Raw genomic sequence first — 24,448 nt, 5'->3', positions numbered from 1 at the left:
CTAAAATGAGGTTTCAAAAGTAATTCTGGGTGCTAGTGGCTCGTGTCTGTGATCCTGGTTACTTAGGAAGCTGAGAACTGGAGGATCATAGTTTATAGCTAAGGGCCAGACACCATTTCTCCTGTGGTCCTCACTGGGGTAAAAAGGATAGAAGATCAGCAGAGCAAACCCCCTGTGGGCTCCAAACTCTGAAGTCTTCCTCCAGGAGACCTGGGATGATAAATGAGGATTCTGCTACATCTGTAAACAGAGCTAGCGAGGCTGACCTTTTCCAGGTTTTCTGCAGATGACAATGACATGACGTGGGAGGAGGGACAAGAGAGAGAGAGCAAGGCCTCCCATTTCTGTGTGCATGAAGGGGTCCCCCAGTTCTGCTCGGGGAGGTCTACAGGGAAGCCAAGGGAGAGGCGGACGTAGGAGCTGTGCCCTTCCTCCTGTGCATGCCATTAGAGCTCGCTGGGGGATGAAGGTTCCCGGCTCTCACCACAGCACTGGCTGCAGGCATCAGCTCCCAGCCAGCCCTGGGGTCCTGGGTTCCGGGTGGCCGGTTGATGTCCCGACTGCTGGGGTCTTCTTGTCCAAGGTACGCTGATAACAGAGTTCTCAGTCAATGACAAAAAGACAACTTGTTTGCCCCGAGGTCTTTGTTCTATCTCATTTATGTTCAGAGAACAATGCCTCCAGACTAGTTTCAGAAAATGTACCTGCGCATTTGCATGCCTATTTAAGTTCTTTGACTTGTGTCACTTTCCTCCAGCTAGAAAAAAGGAAGCTAAGTTTCAAAGTCTTCCAGATTCTAACTGCAGAGATGTGGCTGGCTCAGTGCTTCTAGGCACACACTTATACAGTTCTGTGTGGGTAAGATTTTTTTAGTTCTGCAGATTTCCTAGGTTTTAAAAAACATCCCTTGGCCGGGCACTGGTGGCTCACGCCTGTAATCCTAGCTACTCAGGAGGCTGAGATCTGAGGATCACGGTTCAAAGCCAGCCCAGGGGAGGAAAGACCATGAGACTCTTGTCTCCAATAAACCACCAGAAAACTGAAAGTGGTGCTGTAGCTCAAGCGGTAGAGTGCTCACCTTGAGCTGAAGAGCCGAGGGACAGCACCCAAGCCCAGAGTTCAAGCCCCATGACCGACAATAAACAAACAAACAACAACAACAAAAAACATCCCTTGAGCTGGGCTCACATCTGTAATCCTAGGTACTCAGGTGGCTGAGATCTGGGGATCGTGGTTCGAAGCCATGAGACTCCTATCTCCAGTTAACCATTCAGAAACTGCAAGTGATTCTGTGGCCCAAGTGGTAGAGCGCTAGCCTTGAGCATAAAATGGCTCAGGGACAGTACCTAGGTCCTGATTTCAAGCCCCAGAGCCAACACACACACACACACACACGCACACACACACACACACACACAGGGGCAGGGAATGTGGTTTAATGGTACAGTGCTGTCTAACATGCATGAAGCCCTGGGTTTGACTCCTCAGTACCACATAAACAGAAAGAGCAGGAAGTGGTGCTGTGGCTCATGTGGTAGAGTGCTAGCCTTGAGCAAAAGAAGCTCAGGGACAGTGCCTAGGCCCTGAGTTCAAGCCCAGGACTGCCTCCCCCCAAAAAAACCAAAACACAAAACAAACAACCCCCCACCCCCATCTATCTAACCCTGGGGATCAGATGCTGGTAGTTCATGACTGCCACCTTAACTACTGGGAAGGCAGAACTTGGGAGGACTGTAGTTTGAGGCCAGCCCAGGCATAAACATGAGACTCCATTTCACTCAATAGCTGATATGGTGGCACATGCCTATCATCCTACATACATGTAGAAAAGGTAAATAGGTGAATCACAGTTCAGGCATAATACTCAAAACCCTATTTGGCAAATAATGAAGGCAGAAAGAACCAGAGTCAGGATTCAGGTGGTAGAGCACCTGCCTAGCAAGTACAATGCTTTGAGTTCAACTGCAATACGACCAAATATATACGGGTGTATTTTGTATATGTCTGTATGTATATATGACATACATGTAATGTGTGTATAAACACACACATAGAGAGGATATATGCATCTATATGGTCTATATGGTATATCTGCAAACACAGAATATACTTTTTACTATTATTTTATTTTTGATAGATTGAAAATTTGACATTGTATTATATATATATTTAATTTGTATATATTTTATCGCCTCCAAACTTTACAAGTGTCCTGTAGGAATGGGTTCTTATTTTCTCTCTCACCTCTCTCTCTCTTAGCTAGACAGCTAAGCTTCTGAAGTCCTACCTGACTTTACTTGAGGTATTTTCGTGTTTTTAGTCAGTGAAGCTGGGGCTGTGGGGCTTGGTGCTCCACCCTGGGTTTGTGCCAGGGGCCGGGGGACTGGTCCTCACACAAGCCTGGGCACTGGGGAGATCACCTGCATTAGGTGCGTGCTTTTCAGCATGGCAGGCCAGGCGATCGGGAAGAAAGTGGCATGGAGGCAAGCCAGGAGGTACTGAGCCGGGAAGGGTGCTCTGGATCCCCTGGTCATCCTCTGGTCATCCCCTACCCCGACGCCCATGCTGCTCTGCAGTGGAGCTACAGAGGACATCATGGAGCTACTGGACATCATGGAGCTTCTGGTCCAGGAGACAGAGCAGTTAAGAAGACCCAGGCCTGTGGGAGCCACACACCCTGCTTGGCTCGGGAGCCTGGGAAGCTGAGAGGGGCCGCAGAAGGAGCTCAAACTGGTGGCTGGCCGGTGCCAGAAGGTGAATTCTCGGACAGTGATCCTCCCTTTGACCTTGACTGTACAGGAAGAGGATGATGGCCGCCTCCTGCACACGCTCCTGATCTCACTGCCAGTGCCTCCCGTGGTCCCCACTGACCCCGAACTGCACTAGGAAGGGACTTCTGGGAAATGTACTCTACCTTGGTTCACTGAACACAAAATACAAACCCACCAGGGTCTCTGCCTTCCTACAACTGCTTCTTATCAAGGACACGGGCTGCAGGAAAGCTGTGAACATTTTATCTCTAACTGCAGAGCAGAACTTGTCAAACTTTTTCTGTAAAGGGGCCAGACAATAAGTGTTTAAAAAGGAGTTTTCTAGGCCACATATGGTTGCTGTCTCGTACTTTCGGTGACCTTTTAAGAATGTAAAAACCATACTTGGCCGGCAGGCAGGAGTGTGCTGGTTCCTGGCGAGGTACCGGGCAGTGTGGAGGGCTGGCTGCTCCTGTTGGCTCTGCTTTTAGTGGGACAGAGAGGGAGGCGCCTAGCCCGCTGGGTGGAGCCTGCTCATTAGCAGAGTGTGTTGTGTCATCCTCAAGAGTGCACAGCCAGGCACAGCGGCTCACGTGTGTAACCCTAGCTACTGGGGAGGTGCAGAACAGAAGGACTGAGGTGTGTGGACATCCCATGCAAAAAAAAGTTAGCTCAGACTCCATTTCAACCAAGAAAAAACTGGCTGTGGTGGTGTGAGTTAATCCTTCCAGCTACACAGGAAGTGCAAACAGGAGGATTGAGGTCCAAACTGGTCAGGGCAAAAGAGAGATACCCTGCTTGACAGTACACCTAGGCCCAGTGAGTCTGAAGTCTGAAAATTCAATAATCTTAACCAGATTTTAAGGACCCAATAGGCATTAACTCTAGTCTACACTTCTCCTTCTTCCAAAAAAGATACATGATTTGCTTCAATAATCAAGGAAACACTCAATTCCTTTGTCTTTTTGCTTTGTTTTGTTTTGGGTGGCGGGCAGTGCTGGGTGGAAGCCAAGGCCTCACATATAAACACAGGCTCTATCACTGGGGCTTCACCCCCTGGCCTCATGTTTTTAGAAACAGGGTTCTTGCTAATTTTCCTGAGCTGCCCTTGACCCTGTGATCCTCCTGCTCCTGCCTGTGAGTAGCTGGGATTGCAGGCATGCATCACGGTGCCTGGAAGCACCCTTGTCACAATGAACTTTCTAGAGGTAATCATGCAAGCCTCTAACCCCTCTGCCCGCATCACTGGTTGGGCACTATCTTGGCAAGGAGAGGTTATAAAAGAAATGAGGACTCACGCCGACTTGTGGGAATTGGTAATAAAACAAAACAAAACAATACACTCTGGTTTGTTTTCTCCCATAAAACAATACAGTTATAGCCAGTTAGAGAAGAACAAAGAAGCAAGTATATACTAGCAATATTTGGGCGGGGGAGGGGGTAAGGCTATATTTCATTCTATTTCAAAACCTCCAAGTCAGACTAGAAAGCTAGGAACACCCATGTAGAACCTTTTTTGAAAACCCAGGAGATAAAAAGCACACAGCATATAACACTGGGATCCATAAGGGCTGAATACTATATGCAGTGCCTTCCAGAAAGAATAGAGCTGATTGATTCAATGCCAGCCCTAGACCCAACATTTTCTGGCATTAATTTGAATCTAGAATGTTTTCCTACCAGTCCAACTGATCATGGGTGAAACCTCTAAAGCTATGTGCCAAAACAAACCTTTCCCATTTATAACTGGATGTTGCAGGTATTAGTTATAGTAATGGAATGTTAACACACTGTCATTTTAAACATTTTTTTTAATTTTTTTTGCTTATGTGGTGCTGAGGAATCGAACCCAAGGCCACAGGCATGCAAGGCAAGCACTCTACCACTGAGCCACCTTCTCAGCCCCAACACACTGTCATTTTAAGAAGGAGCTTTTTTATTTTATTCAACATATATTTGCTAAATTTTCATTATGCATTAGGCATGTGATAGTGAAAGATGGCCACACTGCCAGGCATGGTTGTTCATGTCTATAATCCCAGCTGGCTGTGGTCATATATTACCTATGGCACAAGCTATGCAGGAGGATTGCAGTTTGAGGCCCACTCTGAGTCCAGCTCGAGCAAAAAGTAAGACTCTATCCAAAAGATAATAAACGCAAAAAGGGTTAGGGACATGGCTCAGGAGTGAGGCTATGAGTTCAAACCCTAGTATCACCCCTTAAAGAGGAGGGTGGGGCTGTGAGCCAGCCCAAGGCAATGCACCCTGACTGGCCCAGAAGAGGCCCTAAGCCATCACAGCCACGCCCACCATCAGCACAAGGTGAGTGGAAGCCTGGGTGGGAGCTGCCCTGGGTCTCAGCCCTGGTCCTCACCGGGATCCAGCTCCCATGTGCAGTCTCCAATGGCTTCTGGAGCATCTCTATGTCTCCAGGAAACCGGGCCGCATCCAGTTTGCTCTTAGAAGCCACTTTTGTGACAATGCCCAGCATTGTCATCAGCTTAGACTTTCATCCCTCTCCCAGCTTCTGGAAGGAAGCTGGGCATGGGAAGACTGCTACCTCTCAAGTGCTCCTGGCACAAGGCACTGGGCTGCACCTGCTCACAGGAGCTGAGCTGCGGCTGAGACCCGGGGCGGAGCTGGGGAAAGGGAGGGAGGACAGTGAGACTCCAGGGACACCTGACAGAGCTCACACCACCAGCTTGTAATGGGGTGAAAGAAACACAACACAGTGTTTTCCAACTAATTTTTCTGGAGTGTATGTTGCGACCCATCACATTTACCTTGCTGGGTAGCATCATCATATTTAGACTTTCTTTCTTTTTTCTTTTTTTTGGTCAGTGGTGGGATTTGAACTCAGGGCTTGGGTGCTGCCCCTGAGCTCTTTTGCTCAAGGCTGGCACTCTACCACTCTGAGCCACAGCACCACTTCCTGCTTTTTCTGGTGGCTAATTGGAGATAAGAGTCTCCTGGACTTTTTTGCTTGGGTCTGGAAAGGTCCTCATGTCTCAGCCTCTTGAGTAGCTAGGATGACAGGTGTGAACCACTAGCACCCAGATAGATTTTTCTATTCTAAAATTAGGCCATTCTGAAGCTTTATTTCCATTAAGTAAAACTCATATAGCTTCTCTCTGATAGGACCTGCTAATCGCCATTACTCACTCTTCCTTCCTTTCCTTCCTTCCCTCCCTTCCATTGCCTCTGTTCCTCCCCTTCCTTCCTTCCTTCCTTCCATCTTTCCTTCCTTCCTTCCATCCTTCCTTCCTCCCTTCCTTCCTTCCTTCTTCCTTTCTCTCTTCCTTCCTTTCTCTCTTGCTTTCTTTCTCTCTTCACCTTTTCTTTCCATTCTTAGGATTTGAACTTGGGGCTGTATGCTTGCTAAGGCAATGTTTTACCACTTGAGCCATACTTCTCTCTCTTTTTTTAAGGGTCTCCATTTTCTGCCTGGGAGCCAGTTCAGATATCAATCCTCCTTCTTACAGCCTCCTATGAGTGACTGGGATCACAGGGGTGCACTAGCATGCCCAGCTTTCTTTACCCCTGCTGTGCTAGGTCTTGAACTCCAGCTTTTTTTGCTCACAGCTAGTGCCGTACCACTTGAGCCACATCTCCAGCCTATCTTTTTGCTAGATAATGGAGATCGAGTCTTGTGGACTTCTTTGTCTAGGTTGGTTTCAAATATTGATCCTCAGATCTTAGCTCCCTGAGTAACTGGATTACAGGTGTGGGAAATTGGTGGTGGCTGCCTGCATTTACTTTTTGAGGAACTGTAACACTGTTTTGTACTTATTATTTTTCTCATCACCCATGGTAAAAAAAAAAAAATGTTGTAGATACACTATAAAAAAAAAATAGCTGGGCACTGGTGGCTCATGCCTGTAATCTTAGCAACTCAGGAGGCTAAGATCTAAGGGTAGTGGTTCAAAGCCAGCCAGAAGTAGAATTGTGGCTCAAGTGGTAGAGCAACAACCTTGAGTTCAAGCCTTAGGACTGGCACACGTACTCCAGCACAGCAAAAACTGCCATTTAGAGAACGAATTAGTTCTTATTTGCTGTTTCTAGTTATTTTATTTCCTATATCATCAATTAAACTTTTCACTGGGCATTCACTTTTCCCACCCTGGGTAATTCTTCGTACCATTAAATTTAACCGCACCCCAACCCCCTTGCAACTCCCTAATCTATGGTGTGTTGTTTCTGGCCTGCCCTGTCCTGTTTCGCCCTCCCCTGAGCTCCTCCTGTTCTTTGGCTAATGATCCATGATGAGGAAAGTTGCTAGAAGGGAACAGGGTCCCCGCCTCATCAACGTCCCCCCAGGAAGTCCTCCCATCCTTGCTTTCCCATGGGGAGAGGGACACAAAGAGACTGCACTGTACCAGCCCTGGTTCTGGATTAGTGGAGAAGATTGATTAGGAAGCTGGTGCTGGTGGCTCCTGCTTGTAATCCTAGCTCTGATCTGAGGATTGCAGTTTAAAGCCAGTCTAGGCAGGAAAGTCCCTGGGACTCATCTCTAATTAACCAGCAAAAAGCCAGACTGGATGTAGTAAGGGAGTGATGGCGGGGGGACAAACTGAATCGGACAGTTAGAGAAAACCACGTTGGTATGAGACCTATGAATTCACCTTCCTTTGGTAAGTGAGAGCTATGGGGCGGAAGGAGGGATGGCAGGCAGGGCTGGAGAAGAGTTCTAATGGTAGAGTTCTGTTTTGTGATTTGGATGAAAGCAAATACAAAATTCACTAAACTGAACACTTAGGACATGTCCTTAGGTATGTTCTAACTCACCTTCCCCAAAAACAACCTCCCAAACCTCAAAAACACTTAATAAAGGAAGTACTTTTGGAATAAGATAAAGAGTTCCACAAACATCCACTCTTCCATAAAGGGCAAATCTTTGTTTGACCTGATTGCAAGAACAGCTTTACCCTCAGGTGATTTGTTGTAAACAGTCAGTACAACTATGTAACACCTGCAGCTTCCCGAGAAAACATTTGTGGGTTATAAATCTGATAAAGGACTTTGTATCTAGACTGCATCAAAAACTCTTGACTAAACACAAAAATAAGAATAACCCAAATTAAAACCAGGCACAGAACTTAAATAACTAATTTTCTGAAGACACTCATCTAAACATATAGATGATAATACTTCTTAATGCTCGATGAATATTATTCATCCACCAAATGGACATAATCCTGTCATTTGCCACAGGACAGACAGAACTGTGGCATCTTATGTTAAGCAAAATAAGCCAGGCAGGGCTGGGAAGATGGCTTAGTGGTAGAGTGCTTGCCTTGCATGCATGAGGCCCTGGGTTTGATTCCTCAGCACCACATAAGCAGACAAAAGCCGGAAGTGGTACTGTGGCTCAAGAGGGAGAGCACTGGTCTTGAGCTGAAGAGCTGAGGGACAGCATCCAGAGTTCAAGCCCCATGACCTACCAAAAAAAAAAGGCCAGGCCAAGAAAGGCAACCCCTGCCTGATCTCACTCATATGTGAAATCTGAACAAATTGATCTTACAGAAGATGAGAACCGAGGCTGGGGAAGGTATGGAGAAGGGAGGGATAGGAAAGGTTGGCTCAGGATACTCAGCTGCAGTGAGACAGGAGAAATAAGTTTTGATGTGCTCTTGCACTATAGGGTGACAAAAGATAAAGGTAGAAGCTGGTTAGGGAACATGGCTTAAGTAGTAGCGCACTTGCCTAGCAAGTCCTGAGTTTAATCCTTAGTACAGGATTCTTTTGCCTGTACTGGGGCTTGACTTCAGGGCCTCCTACTCTAGCTAATACGTGGCTGGTGCTTTACCACTTGAGCCACACCTCCTCTTCTAGCTTTTTTTTGCTGGTTAATTGGACTTGTCTTGGACTTGTCTGCCGTGGCTAGCTGCAAACCTTGGTCCTCAGATTGCAGGCTCTTGAGTAGCTAGGATTATAAGCATGAGCCATCAGTACCCAGATTGAAAAAAAAAATCCTTCAGCAGCTAGAAGGATTTTGAATGTCTTCATCACAAAGAAATGATAAACACTGGAACAGATCAATGGGTTTAACCTTACCGGAGCACCACACAGTGTACACGTGCCACATGCTACCACATGCATTTTGTATACATTCTGCACTGATTAAAGAATAAAAACTACGAAACCATCTCTACCTTCATAGGGTGGTTGCAAAGTCAAATGAGAACCTAAAACTCCTATGGAATACAGACACCCAGAGATATTTTTTGATAGTACTGGGGATGGAAGCCTAAGGATAAAATCTCATTAACATTTAAATTGATGATACGTGATAAACATATAAGCTTTTTGTATATCCCATAAATAAGAAAGACCAGAGTAGAGATGAGCTGGTAGTTGTTTTCAGGCTTCACAGATGATCGTTCCTGAAAGGTTGGGAGCTTATCTGGCAGCACCATGGCTCTATGAAGCGACTCTGCCTATTGGAGCAAGCCAACAACCTTCTATGGCTTTGGCTCCCATGGCCCAGCAGCTCTGAGCCAGGCTGGGAACCAATTCCACCCCTCACCTTCTCTAGAGAGAAGGACCTAGGCATCCTATCCAAGCCATCCAATCCTTCTCCTTTCTGTTTTTTAATGGTGCTGCATTTAACTCTTTGTCTTTCCAATTAGAAGGGAATACACACCCATAAAAATGCAAATGATGCAAGTAACTGCAAGTCAACTTAACTTGAACTGGTTCCTATCACCAGCTTCCAGCTCTGGTCTCTCTGTGGTTGAAAGTAAGAAGAAAGAGACAGCCTTTGTTTTGCTTGACACCCGTTAATTGCAGGAAAAGGAGCTCCTGTGACTGAGTGTCGGAGTAACAATCTTCAGCATAGACAGCAACCAGCACAGCTGCCTAGCACAACACAAGGAGTCAGGGAGTGGGAGCTATTATTTCAAATGCCCAGTTTCTTAGTGTACTGCTGGGATGCCACAGGATAAACTTAGTTGACTGGTGCCCTCCAGAGGCCGATGGGAATTCCATGGAGCTGACAGTTCTGATCTAGAAACACAATTTCCTTGTACACTTACGTAGCATCGGCACTTGACTTGGTGTCCTGGCACCTGACCCTCTGTAGGTTTTGTTTGTCTTCATTGCAGCCTTTTGATCTGGTTTTACCTGTTTGCATGGTTCATTATGAGGACACCAAAACTGGTGGTACCCAGCCTATTTGGGGCATCATGGGAACTGGTGTTGGGAGCACCCAACTCCTGAAAGGCATCATCTTGTACTCCTCACTGGGCCAACCTCAGCCCTGCATGTCTATTTGGTCTTTGCTCGGTTGTGGGGCCTGAACTCTGGGCCTGGGCGCTGTCCCTCAGCTCTTCAGCTCAAGGCTAGCGCTCTACCGCTTGAGCCACAGCGCCACTTCCGGCTTTTTCTGCTTATGTGGTGCTGAGGAATCAAACCCCGGGCCTCATGCATGCAAGGCAAGCACTCTACCACTGAGCAAAAGAGCAGAAGAGCCTTGAGCTGAAAAGCTGAGACAGAGACCAGGCCCAAATTTAGAGACAAGCAAGGGACGAGGGGACAGGGACAGAGCTGAGGAGCTTTTTCTCCCATTGCATTCGGTTCTGTGTGAATGCTGGGTCATGCATGCATGCATTTTCCCATGAAAACTCATGCTAAGAAAGGTAGTCCGCAACAGATACGCTCCAGATGAACATCTACTAGGCAGCATTACTACAAGTAAATGTGAGTGAGCGTAGTAAAGCCATGTGCACACGAGCACAGGTTACCTCTTAAAATAGAAAGCAAAAATCAGTGAAGAAACAGTACAGGACAATTATAGGCCACTCTGCTCTTTACAATGTTGTTTCCATGTTGCTGTGGATATAAATAAAAATTCACGTGTGGTCAGGGTCTGGACATTTGTGTGTGTGAGGGGGGGGGGGAGGGGAAGTGGGGGGGTGGGAAGGAGTTGGCTGATCTCCACACATCCATTTGTATCTTAACAACTCAAGGGTCAAACCTGGAAAACAAGGTCACTGGGCTAGATGAGGGTCCAACAGGCAGACCCAGAGGAAACCCAGCCCTGTGAAGGGTCCACTGTGGATGGGCAGCAGGTCTCAATTCTAGAGTACCCAGAATTCCTTTTATTTCTGGTGTAGAGTTTGAACTCAAGGCCTTCTGCTTGCTAGGCAAGGGTTCAACCCCTTGAATCACACCCCCAGTACTTTTGCTTTCGTTATTTTCAGTATTTTCTCCCATTTTTGTTTAGGACCAGCCTCCAACCAAGATCCTCCTGTCTATACCTCCCAAGTAGCAGGGATTACAGGTGCATGCCACCATGCCTGGCTTGTTCTTTTTTTTTTTTTTTTTGCTGGATGTGGGGCCTGAACTCTGGGCCTGGGCACTGTCCCTCAGCTCTTCAGCTCAAGGCTAGCGCTCTACCACTTGAGCCACAGCGCCACTTCCAGCTTTTTCTGCTTATGTGGTGCTGAGGAATCGAACCCAGGGCCTCATGCATGCAAGGCAAGCCTTCTACCACTGAGCCACCTTCCCAGCCCCCCTGGCTTGTTCTTGAGATAGAATCTCTCCATCGTTTTTGGTCCAGTCAGAGCTCAAACCACGATCCTCTTATCTTTATTTACAAGGAGCTGATAGCATAGGTGTGAGTCATCATATCTGGTTCCCCTAGCATATAACAATGTCCATAAATAAATTTTAAAAAGTAGTTGTCAGTTTACACAATTTCCCTACAAATCACTGCTTTAACTAACAAAACAATTGATTTTGGAAAATATATCTTATCTATTACCTCTTTTCTTTTGTGACAAATAAGAGATTTCTGTGATTACAGAGACAGAATCAAATAGATATCCTGGCTTGGAGCATATTGAAAAAAGTGGAGCTAGGTGCTGGTGGCTCATGCCTATAATCCTAGTTATTTAGGAGGCTGAGATTTGAGGATCATAGCTCGAAGCCAGCCATGGCTTAACTGCTTACCTACAGTTATCATCAAAAAGCTGGAAGTGGAGCTGTGCCTCAAATGGTAGAATGCCATAGTACTGGTACAACAACAACAAGAACAACACACACACACACACACACACACACACACACACAGCATACCATACCACACACATACACTATCCTCCCCCAAAAACCATCAGAACCTCTGTCCAGGCACGTAGCCAGTTCCCTAACTGTGGCCTTTCTCTTTAAATCCTCAGCAGTGCTTAAGGCATCTTCCAAAGGCAATTGATGACAAAATTGTTTTATTTTATAACTATATTATTTTCTGTGGATTATTTTAGCTATTTTTCCCATAGGAAGAATGCATGTTTTCTTAATAGCATGTGGCATTTTTTGCTGCAAGCAATTAAGTTAGAAAACAAACCCAAACCCAACACAACAACCTCAAAACAGTCTCCTTGAGATTCAGTTCAGAAAATTCTGGACTAGATTTAGTGTTACAGATTTTTTTTTTTTTTTTGTCGGTCATGGGACTAACTCTGGGCCTGGGCGCTGTCCCTCAGCTTCTCAGCTGAAGGCTAGCGCTCTACCACTTGAGCCATAATGCCACTTCCGGCTTTGTCTGCTTATGTGGTGCTGAGGAATCGAACCCAGGGCCTCATGCATGCAAGGCAAGCACTCTACCGCTGAGCCACCTTCCCAGCCTGTTTTATGGATTTTTTTAACATTGTGAAAACTTTTTAAACTATTTGCACTTATCTTGAGGATATTTAGATATTTATCTTTTTTTTTTTTTTTTTTTTTTTGCCAGTCTCAGGGCTTGAACTTAGGTCCTGGGCACTGTCCCTGAGCTTCTTTTGCTCAAGGCTAGCACTCTACCACTTGAGCCAGAGCGCCACTTCTGACTTTTTCTGTGTATGTATTACTGCAGAGCTGAACCTAGGGCTTTATGCATGTTAGGAAAGCACTCTACCACTAAGCCACATTCCCAGCGTGGATATTTAATTTTAGATCTCTTGCTGATTATCAAGGTTTCAAATCATTAGTATTATCTCCATGCTTTAGGCTAGTTTTCTTGGATGAGCTTCGCTTGGATATAACTTCATATTTCACATTGACTCTTGATAGCTTTAAATTTTAGTTATAGATTTTTATTTTTGGCTAGTGTTGGGGCCTGAACTCAGCACCTTGGGTTCTCATTTGATTTTTTCCAATTAAGGTGGGCTATCATTTGAGCCCTAGCTCCACTTTCAGCATTTTGCTGATTAGAGGTAAAAGTCTCTTGGCTTTGCTGCCTGGGCTGGCTTCATACCTTGATCCTCAGATCTCAGCTTCCTGAACAGCTAGGATTACAGGTATGAGCCACCAGTGCCCAGTTCCGGGCATTTTCTTATTGCTTGCTTATATCTGCATTTGTTGTATAATTTTTAACTATCTTTTTCCACCAAGAATTTCTTAGTTTATCTTCCCATTTAGTAAAAATTTATCTAGTTAATACCAAATAATTTAGGCTGTAAAAATCACCCACCAGCTGAGCCTGCATAGACCATAGCCCCTTTAAGAAAGTCAAAAGTAAATGAATCGATCGGGCATCATGACTCTTCCATCTAATTCTAGCTTGTCAGGAGGCTGAGATCTGGAGGACTGGAGTTCAAAGTTGGCTGGGGAAGAAAAAAAATCCATGACAGTCTTTTTAAAAAAATAGCTAGCAAAAACCTTGTCTAGAGCTATGGTCCAAGAACTAGAGCTTCAGCCCCAGCAAAGCAAGCACGCCAATCATGTATGAGACCAGGAGTTCAAACTTCAGTATGAGCAAAACAAACATCACACAGAAAAATCCCCTACAGACCAGTCATGGACCTTTTGGGTCTTTCCTCCTTCCCTCGGTACTTGTCACACACCACACAGGACAAAGGATGCTTTGACATACAGTCTAAGCAAATGGTTGTTGGTCCATATCTAAAATAATAATCAAATAATTTCTTTCTCTGGTTCATTCATTTATTCACTTATGGTACTGGGGATTGAACTGAGGGCTTTGAGCTTGCTAGGCAGGAGTTCTACTTCTTGAACTATCCTCCTCAACCCTTTATACTTTAGTTCTTTTTGAATAGGGCCTTGAGTTTATATGTGGGTCAGCCTGGACTGTGATACTCCTTTTTTGTTTTCTCAGTAGTAGGAAAATAGGTGTGCACCACCATGCCAAGCTTTATTGGCTGAGACATGTTCTCATGAAACTTTACCTGAACTGGCCTCAAAGCATGATTTTCCTGATCTCAGCCTCCTGAGTAGCTAAGATTACAGATGTGAGCCAACATGCCCAGTCTCGATTTTGTAGGTGTTTGTTTTTTGTATCAGCTTACTCTGGGCCTGGGCGCTGTCCCTCAACTCTTCAGCTCAAGGCTAGCACTCTACCACTTGAGCCATAGCACCACTTCCGGCTTTTTCTGCTTATGTGGTACTGAGGAATCAAACCCAGGGCCTCATGCATGCAAGGCAAGCACTCTACCACTGAACCACCTTCCCAGCCCCTCCATTTTGTAGTGTTTAAGATAGGAAAACCTATCTTGGTCTGTTGATAATTTTGCCCCTGCTATGGACTGTCTCCGGCCTCCCATTTTGGCAATCTCCAGACCTAAGCCACTTTCATGTTGACAGCCATGCACATCTACTCTGCCCATTATGCTGGTCATACAAGGGTGCTGCAGGAATGCATATCTGGATGAAATGAAAGTTGAACTTGGTGTGCAGATTGCAGACACCTGTAGCTAGCATTGAACTTTTAAGGGCAGCTACTTCTTCCATAGCTGATTTCTCCCTCGGGCACATTTGGGAACATACATGTGTGATCCCAAAGGCCAAGAGTTTCTTCACAAATCTCAGTCCATGTAAACAGTCGAACCTTATATGAGTAAGCATTCACTGTGGGTGTGGAAATAGCGCAGCCTCTGTCTCCCTTTCCAAAGGGAAAAGGCTAAATTTAAGTCCAAGAGACATTGGGAATGTCAGAATCGTTTTTGTTTTTCATTGATGAGGAAAGACCTGAACAGGCCCCCGATGGGTAAGTAGGCCATAAGGCCCTCAGCTGGCCTAGCATCCAAGTCTTGGAGGCTCACCATGGCAGCCGTCCATGGGTGAACATCAAGAGCTGGGAGCTCCAGTCATTTATTCCCGTGAGTGGCCAACATGTGTGGAAGGAAAGTCATGTTCGTTACCAACAGCCAAGCAGCAGTGTGGCTCCCTGCTCTTCTCCTGAAGTCACTGAGAAAGGATTCAAAGACCTCTGAGTCCCTGGAGGGCATCTGAAACCTCAAACCAGGGAGGGAAATGCTCATAACTTATTTAATACGTACACATAAAAGATAAAGTAGAAGATTCCTTAAAAAAAAAAAAATGGCCCCAGGACTCCCAGAGGGGTGTGAAGTCAGCCCAGTCACACCGAGATGCTTTCATCTTCTTTGTTTTAATGGTTTAAAAGTGTCTTGCTGAGTGCCAGAGGCTTACACTTGTAATCCTTGCTACTCAGGAGGCTGAGATCAGAGGATCTTGGTTGAAAGCCATCCTGGGCAGTTAAGTTGGTGAGACTCCATCTCCAGTGAACCAGTCAAAAGCCAGATGAGAGGTGTGGTTCAAGTGGCAGAGCACTGTGACCAAGCAGACTGAGTGAAAGGGAAGGGCTGTGTTCAAGCTCCAGTATTGGCACATACACACGAACAAAGAGTGAGTGTCTGAAGTGGAACATTTGGGGTTTCCATCTTCCCAGGTGAAGTCAGCCATCCAGCATGGGCCGCACTGCCCCCATCAGGCTCTGAGCAGGGTGCCAAAGGCCTCTCTGGCTGTATGTAGTTCTGGAACATACCCTTACTTTTACATAATCTTCCTTTATGAAAAACAAGTTAGATTCTAAAAAAGACACCCTGAGGTGGGTACCATGGTTCAAAGCTATAATCCTAGCTATGTATGTGTCAGAGATTGGGGGGATTATTGTCAGAGGCCAGCCTGGACAAAAGAAGTGCGTGAGACCGCATCTCAACCGAAGAACATGCAAGGTGGCACATGTCTATTAACCCAGCTACCAGGGAAGAAGCATAATGGCCGAAAGCAGTGGTATTTGCTTGTCACTTCCAGTGACACAGGTCAGAGGATCACAATCCAGGCCAGAATGGGCATAAAGTGGGACCCTACCTGAAAATAATTAACACAAAAAGGGGCTGGAGGCATGGCTCAAGTGGTACAATACCTGCTTAGTAAGGGTGAGGCCCTGAGTTCAATCCCCAGTATGGGGGGAAATCAAAACCCTGCTGTAGGGGTTGTGGGCAATGGTCCCGTTGATTTGTGGCCTGGGCACATGTGTGGTAACATGGCGAGTTTTCTCAGAGTCCTCCCCACCGCCAGCGTGGTACTAGAAATGGCCGATACTCAGTCCTGGAAGCTGGAGTTAGAGAAGCTGGAGAGGAAGGCGTCCTTTTCCCATGCGCATGTGCACTGGTGGGTTTATGGCACCAGCTCCTCCTTTTCTGCGGAATCCTGGGGCTGGGCTGTGTTGTTGGGACAGAGCTGGGGTGCCTCACAGGGGCCGAATGAGAAGGGGCAGTCAGAGAAGGGGGCAGCGCCAAGTCACATCCTGCTGGAAGATGGCTCAGGGGGTGCCCCTGGTGGGAACTCGGAAGCCTGAAATCACTCTTCCTGTGACACGCAGGGATGTGAACTTCATTTCAGCCACTAGGTGGCAGGCGGCAGCTCCCAGAGCCTCAGAGTCTGAGGGCATGTGGCTCCCCATCCATTACACTTTTCATAAAGTTGCTACCAGTTCTGTTGACATGGAAGGGTCTAGAAGTATTCCCCATCGACTCGAAGACCGTGTTAGAAAAACTGGACTTTCTATTTGTTTTGAGTAGGAAACAATAAACTCCAAAACCATCCTAACCTCATCAGTTACTATTTTGCTGTGTTGAGGGAAAAAGTTCTAGAATCGGAACCAATGAACACGAATTTCTGCCCAGGCTCTTCTCCAGGAAAATACCCGAGTCTGGAGAAACCATTCCTCCGAGCCTCAGTTTCCTCGTTGGTGCAAGGACAAGGAGGATTTGAGTGAACTCTGGACGGCTTTCCCAAGCCAAGTCATGAGATGCGATCTGTGGGAAGGAGAGGCCCGGGCAGGCCAGGACGCTTCATTTCCGGCACATCCTCGGGGAATGGCTGTTCCACATGGTGAGTTTTCCAGATAATTGAATTTTAAATGCTGAAACTTGTTTTCCTTTTAACCTTCTGCAATGGAAATCTTTCGAAAGTATATTACACGCTTCTCTGGCTTCTTAAACAGCATGCTGACTATAATTTAACCTTTCTATAATGTCTCTAGGTCATCACAATGACCTGTTTTTAATATATATATATATATATATATATATGTATGTATGCACACACACATACATACATACACACATATTGTCTTACCTGCAGCATCAAGTGCCTCTGGGTATATTAAGGTAGGCAGAACCCTTTTGTTAAATGGCCCCAGAGACCATATTATAAAGCTCTAATTGGCAAATTCTTCCTCTGCCTGTCTCCTACCTACATCCCTACCTGCAGTCATTTCTCCAAGTAACACCTCGCAGTCTCTTGACACTCAGCTTAAAACCTGTTAGAAGCCAGCCAGAACTCAAGGTTGCCATGGGTAACCAGAGTCTCAGCTTGCACCAACCCTAAATTTAATTTTACGCACAATTCCAAGGCAGTAGGGATCATGCTGGAGGTGACTTCCACCCAGGGCTGATCCTCAGCTCATTCTCACAGCATGGAGTGCCTTGGTGCCAGGCAGCCTGCTCCCCGCCCCCCCAACCCCCAGGGAGAGTCCCACCCACACAACAGGGTGCCTCTTCTTGCTGGCGGTGACTCCTCACAGGACCCACAGGTACTGTCTGGCTGGGGGATCTGAAGCCTGGGACTGACTCGGCCTTCCCTTCTACAAATACACAGCGAGCCCCCTCTTCCATGGCTGCTCCTCCTTGGAGTCAGTCACACAGTCCCCAAATATAGTAGAGTATAAGCTATTTTGAGAGAAGAGAGAGAAGAAAGAGAGCGGGAGGGAGAGAAAAGGGGACCACATGCACATCTTTTTCATTATAGTAAATGGTTACACTTGTTTGACTCTAGTATAATGTATTGTGGCTAATCTCTTCCGGTGTCTAATTGTTTTTTGGTTGGTCATGGGGCGTGACTCTGGGCCTGGGCGCTGTCCCTCAGCTCTTCAGCTCAAGGCGAGTGCCTTTACCACTACAGCCACAGCGCTACTTCTGGTTTTCTGGTGGTTAATTAGAGATACGGGTCTCATGGACTTTCCTGCCTGGGCTGGCTTTGAACCACCATACTCAGATCTCAGCCTCCTGAGTAGCTAGGATTACAGGTGTGAGCTACCGGCGCCGGGCTCGGTGTCTAATGTCTGTGTAGGTAAAAGCACAGTCTAGGTAGGATTTTTGTCCTATCTGAGGATGAAGGGGGGCTAGCTTGAGTATCACCCCAATATCCGGGCTGAAGCTCATTCTTTCCCTCTCTTGTGAGTGGCTGCCAGGGTTTGTGGCCCTTCTCCTTCCCTAACATCCCTCTGGCCCCTTTCTCAGGTGCAGAATGGGCGCTGGGTTCAGGTTGCCTGAGGCTGAGTGGGTGGGTGTTGTAGGTTGCTTTTGACTGAAGATCTATCCCGTGCCAACTGCAGGATGGAATACATCAAGCAAATTGTCTCTCAGCCACTGCACAGCCCTGCTGGGAAACAGAACCAGCCTCTGGCGGTAGAGGTGACTTGGCCCAGCCACTGGGCCATCCGTCGTGCTGGAAGCCAGAGCCGTCTCTCTCTGAGGACCGGCGTCATTTGGACTGTATGCCATTCACATTTATTAATGCACAACACCGTCCAGAGTTCTCAAAATGGACATTTAAGAAGTGAAATGTAGGCTCTTAAAAAAAAAAACTACTTGTTTTTGTTGTGGTGTGTGGGTTTGGTTTTAATTAATTCTACATTCCATTACCAATTTGGAGCAATATGTCCTCTGGGACTAGATCGGATTCACTTCTAGAAAGCCTGCCTAGAGAGTGATCAGGGGGTTACAAAGTATTCCTCGTAGGAACTAATTGAAAAAAACAAAAAAACAAAAAAACTCTAGTTCTTCTTGAGCCAAACAGAAGGAAAGCAAACATTCCAGAAAATTCCTTCTTTCCCAGAGTGCTGATGCTGGAGCTCACAGAGACTCCCGTGTGTCACAAGCTATGCCTACAAGATGGCACATGTGGTGTAAACAGGACCGATAGACCTTCCTTTTCCAGAAAGTTCTCTGGAAGTTCACACCATGGTAAAACTGTCACCACTCAGAACTTCTTATAGAGCCTAGAAGCAAAAGCTCAGGCCTCAGGGATGTCAGCCAGTGAGAAGGTGGGAACAGGGGCTGGAATCTGGGGACCAATCCAGGTTTAGATTGCATCCTGTACCTCGGGCACAGGAAGGAAGTCACTCCATCCCCTATGGCAGTACACTTCCTGCTAACCTCATCTTCAGAGATGAACATTCCAAACTGACCCCAACATAATGTTTAAGATAAGCAAACCATGATCTCATCTTCCACAGTTTGCACCTGCTCCTCCCACTCAACACAGGCAGTGCCCAGTGCCCTTGTCCAAAAACACACTCTGTGCTCTGAAGTTTCCAGAGAAGCCCATGGCAAAGAGAAACGAACATATGCGACCCTGAAGCAGCAGGGTCAAATCATCCTTTGTGTTAGTTTCCAAACGCTGCTATAACAAAATACCACCTCCTATGGAGTACCTTAATGAACCGAAAGCTATTCTCCCACTGCTTGGGAGAATAGACACCCAAGGCCAAGGCCTCAGCAGGGCTAGGCTCCCCTGATTCTCGGGAAGGGTCTGCTCTAGGCCTCTCTGCTAACATCTGGTAAATCTTTGGCTGGTGGCGGAGGAACACTGATCTTCCTATGACATTTTCCCTGTGTACCTGTGTCCAGATCTGCCTTTGATAAGGACACCAGTGGTGTTCCGGGCCAGCATCCTCTCATCTCAGTGAGTCATCTCTGCGAGGGCCCAACTTCCAAACAGGATCCTGGGGGTGAGGACTTCCACATGTAAATTTGGGGAGATACAATTCAACTTACAAGATAAGCTTTAAATGCAAAATCAAACCCAAGCAAAGCAACAGGGCAGATCCCTTCTAAGAGTGTCTTCTTGTATGATGTACAATTCAGCATGTTGGCAAGGTTAGCAGAACTTGCTGTTGACCCTGAATCTTTTGCTTATAAATAAGTCAGTGAGCAATGAAGAGGTGTTAGCTGAGGGCAGAGGGGCACATGGGGTCGCTGCAGAGCTCCAATTCCTCCTCTCCTCACTGGAGGATGAAATCTACATGAGGAGATGAGAATGGTTAGTTATAAGAGTAACAAAGGAGCCAGGCACCTGTAATCCTAGCTATTCAGGAGGCTAAGATCTGAGGAACATAGTTCAAAGCCAGCCCAGTCAGGAAAGTCTGTGAGACTCTTATCTCCAATAAGCCACTCAGAAAACTGGAAGTGGCACTGAAGTTCAAGTGGTAGAGTGCTAGAGAGCTGGATTGCTGAGGGACAGTGCCCAGGCCCAGAATTCGAGCCCCACAACCAGTAAAAAAAAGAAAAAGAAAAAAAAAATGTGTCACTATACAGCATTTATATTGTGTTGGGTTTTATAAATAATCAAGAAATGATTAAAAGATACAGATGGATGTGCAAAGTTTGCATTCACATATTATGCTGTTAATATTTTTATTGTATTATAAAGGTGCTATACAGAGGAGTTACACTAATCAGGTCATGAGTACGTTTCTTTTTGGGCAATGTCTCCCCTTTCCTTGTTCTTTCTCAGTTTTTCCTAGGCCATTTTATAGAAAGGACTTGAGCATTCTTAGATTTTGATGTTCACTGCGGGGGCCTGGAACTAACTGTCCTCAAACACCAAAGAGCACTAGATCCAAGATCCAAAGTACTTGTAGCCATAATGCTCGGCTAGAGGTAAGTTTGCCAACATTACTCTGCCGTGGTTTGGGTGTGGTCTGCCGCCCAAAGCTCAGGTGTTGAGAGCTTGGTCATTGGGAGGTGTGTGGACTGTTAAGAGATGGGCTTAGTGTGCATACTTAGTGGGAGGCCCTTATGGCAACTGGAACGTGCCCTCTGAAGGGAATGTGGGATGCTCATCTCCCCATGGCTTCTGGCCTGATGACACACCTTTTCCCTCACACATAGGATACTGTCATGACAATATCTACCCTCAGGCCCTCATCACAGGCTGAGCCAAGGGACCGGTCTGATCTTGCATGTTTAGTGGTATGAACTAAATGAACTTTTTTCTTTGTAAGTAGCCTCTCTCTGGTATTTCATGATCGTCAAGAAAACATGGACAAATAGAGATTCAATACAAAAAAAAAATGGAGTTGCCTTTTGTAAGTTGAGGCAAGAGGGCTCTGTTTTCCTGGTCAGTTTGGATAGGTGGAGATGCCATTTGGAGAGTTCTAGTCATTTTCTTCCCTGGTGTCTGGGATTATGCTGAGGGGTGTTTTGTGCAGCTGTAAACCATCCATGAAATTATGTACCAAACCACAAGATAACAAAATACAGGCTCAGTGGTTCAGAGTACAGACTGTGGAGTCCGGCAGATGCGGATTTCCATGTGGCTCTACCTCTTAGTTAGGTGACCTTGGGTGAGATATGGAGATGCGGGGTCTGCCATCTGTGCTTCCTCGATAAATATAGGGCAGGTATGAAGCGAGATCCTGGATGGAGAATGTTCATCCTGGTGAATACATAGTATTCACCAAATACTCTGAATACATAGTAATCAACAAATAGTACTTAGTCTAGTTTTTCCAGAGATCTAGAAAGCAAACTTGAAAAATCCAACTACTTTCCTTCTCTTCTGTCTTGTAGGCTTCTCTGTTGTTATGAAGAAATGGGAGCCCTAGGCCTTTGGGTGCTTGGGGCAGGGTTAACTCAGCGGATTTGGGGTATTTCATCCATGTGTATTCAAGAGAAAGGACTGGCTCTTGAGCAGCCCTGGGAGCTAACATCTCAGCTCCTTGTGAAAGACCTTGCCCTAAAAGAACACCTCTGTATAGGTGAGGCATTCAGCCGCAGCTGATGCTTTGTGCTGTGTGGATCCCTGGTGGAGGCCTTGGGTCACAGGCATTGGTTTGGGACTCAAGACTGAGTAAAGTCAGCCATAAAGGGCCCTTCGCACCCACATGACAGACCCTGTAGAAAACCTCCATCGATGAGCGCTGAGCCAGTCTCCCTGCTCAGCAATGCTGTGTGTGCATGGGGAGATCTGAGAAGCCCCGGGGGACGGCTGGCAGCTGGAAACTGGAAGTAGTTGCTCCCAAGCTCCACTGCGTACCTTTTGCCTCAGCTGACCTCAATTCCTATCCCTTCACTACAATGCCCAGGAACTATGATGGCTCCTCTGAGTTCTGGGTCTTCCTAGGCAGTCATTGAAAACGAGGAGGCTAGTGGTGAAGGAGTAAATTAGTTTGGCCCAAGACAGTGTCTTGACCTAGCAGGCTGAAACCAGATTCAAGAGATACATTATTCCAGAACATCTTGCTCCTGCTTTAGCTTCTTCTAGTCCCCATAGCCTTCCCAAGACCCTGGGGAGAGGGTTTGCAGAAAGGACCTGATCTGACCAATAAGATGTTACCTTCAAAGCAGTTCATTTGAATATAGGCAATCAATCAGAGCGTAACTCAGGGTGTAAGAACCTCAGGAGAGAGGCTGAGAGTGTGACACAGCCACATGAAGAAGAGCAGAGGGACATCCACAGCTCGGTGAGGCAGAATGGAGATGAAGCAGCAGCAGAGGCTGCACATTTTGAGCTAGATACCTCTAAATGAAGTTTTTACACTCATCTTCCATTCACCTGAGCTTCACTCACTGAACTCTTGAGACAAGAACCCGAGGAAGCTACTGCTTAGTCCACAGTAGAGCTGCAACAAAGGTCAATGTGGTCTGCCCTGAGCTGCAACACACAAACTAAGCAGCCTGGCCTGCTCCAAAGCTGCAGCCCTACTGGTCTCTGCCAGCTGTCGAGCCAAATGAACGGTGTGAGCTCTGTCCACTGAGAGTGGCAGTAGCAAGTTCTGTAGTAGAAAGATCTCATGCGTGGGGATCCCCAATTCACACGGGAAACAACAAACTGTCCCATCTTAATTGATTGCCGTAGTAGGTGGCCATGTGAGTGGATTATACAGCTGTGTGCAAGCATGCCCATCAAACATTCAGATGAGATCCCAGCGGATCTCTCTGCCAGGATGGGCTCTCTGGACCTGGGTCTGGTGGGAGCAGTGTGGGTGTGGTAACTAAGGTGATCTACACAGGTAGACTGAGGCACACATGGGCCCCCTCTCCCGCACCCCCACTGCAGAGCTGCTGAGGTGAATGGATGGGAGAGGGGAGCCCCGTGTACAGCTCTCCTATTCTTGTTTCATGCCTGGTTTCTTTTCATTCTACCCCAAGTTTCAGGGGAAAAGGAAATACTCGAAGTATCTAGGAGGGGGCGAAGCAACAATGATCCATGGCAGGAAACTTGGACTCCATGCGTTTACCCTGTGGAGGATAAAGTGGGCCTTCAGCAAGACCCTGAACTCTGCAGCTGCGTGCCTGAGCAGCAGGCAGCTGGAACCGGTTCCACCTGGTTCTCCCTCACTTACCTGGCGCCACTAACATCCACTCCAACCATCAGCTGCCCGTTGAGGGAGAGGATCTCATCCCGGAGCCGGACCTTCCCGCTCTTCCCTGCTGGGCTGTTCTTCCTCAGCTCCGTCACCCAGATGCAGCCCACGTCCAGCACGGGGCCCTGGTGGGTTTTCCTCTTCTTGCCCCCTCTGCGTTTCTCTCCATAGTCTCCAAAAACAGGAATGTTCCCAAAACTGAGGCCTACGGTCTCCGTGTCTCCCAGCTGCTTTGTGAGGTACACAGTACAGATCTCCATTTCTGGGGGGCTGTGGTCGGGTGGGACCGCACTGTCATCCACAGCCAAATTCAGCTGGATATATTCCTGCAGCTTCTGGATGGCTGCCTGGCAGAGCCGCTGCTCGGGCCCGTCCCCGCCCTCCCGAAGGCTGTTCTGTAGCCACTGGTAGAGGAGGGGCAGGTGCAGCACGGCATTGTCCTGGGTGATGGGCATGGTGCTCACTCTTGGCCGCCAGCATCATGAGAGCGCTTGCTTCTGGGGGCTGGACCCCACGGGGCCCCACGTCTCTGGAGATCCCTGGCTGTCATCAGCTTTGCCTGTGTTCATGTTCAGGCTGGCCGCGTGGAGCAGAGGGATGGATGCCTCCTGGAGACTGAGCTGTTTGTCTTGGCCAGCAGGAGGACAGGACACAATAAAACAACAGAGGAACAATGGCTGTGGGACTGCTCACCACAGCAAGGAAGCAAGTATCTGACAAGTTCTTGCTTGGTTCATTTTACAGCAGGGTGCATGCAAATGCAAATGACATGGAAATGAGGTGTTCTCCCAACAGCAATGGCAACAGCATGTCCTCCTGGGGCTCATTCACACCTGAAAGGAAGAGGGAAAACAGAGACTTCCAGTCACAACTGTGAAGTTTCTAGATAAAATGCAAGCGTCTGCATTACAGAAGCACACTGTTCAGTTTTCATACACCAAGTACGACCACAAACCTAACAACTCCTTTATCCCCAGTGTGGCTCATTCTATCCTACACTCAGACTGTCTCTGTCTGTCCCTCA

At 47.0% G+C, this 24,448-nt stretch overlaps 1 protein-coding gene across 1 annotated transcript; it reads right to left on the bottom strand.

Annotated features, from left to right (window-relative positions):
- Positions 1–446: 446 nt before the first annotated feature.
- Positions 447–24,252, bottom strand: LOC122116938 (PDZ domain-containing protein 2-like). The gene is made up of 2 exons (XM_042690525.1): positions 23,404–24,252; positions 447–588 (listed from the first exon to the last, which is right to left on the bottom strand). The coding sequence occupies exons 1-2, from the start codon at positions 23,877–23,879 to the stop codon at positions 447–449; spliced, it is 618 nt and encodes a 205-aa protein (XP_042546459.1). The 5' UTR covers positions 23,880–24,252.
- Between the last annotated feature and the right edge of the window lie 196 nt (positions 24,253–24,448).

Source organism: Dipodomys spectabilis, unplaced genomic scaffold (assembly GCF_019054845.1).
Source record: "Dipodomys spectabilis isolate Male_0828 unplaced genomic scaffold, ASM1905484v1 ptg000138l, whole genome shotgun sequence".
Classification (NCBI taxonomy): domain Eukaryota; kingdom Metazoa; phylum Chordata; class Mammalia; order Rodentia; family Heteromyidae; genus Dipodomys; species Dipodomys spectabilis.
This window is presented reverse-complemented; position numbering and strand designations above follow the sequence as displayed.

What these genes read in the sequence shown, in the direction of transcription:
- LOC122116938 (XM_042690525.1), bottom strand. Translation starts at nt 23,879, where the DNA reads ATGCCCATCACCCAGGACAATGCCGTGCTGCACCTGCCCCTCCTCTAC. An exon ending in GTGGATGTTAGTGGCGCCAG is followed by an intron (nt 589 to 23,403) that starts GTAAGTGAGGGA and finishes CTCTGTTATCAG; the next exon opens with CGTACCTTGGACAAGAAGAC.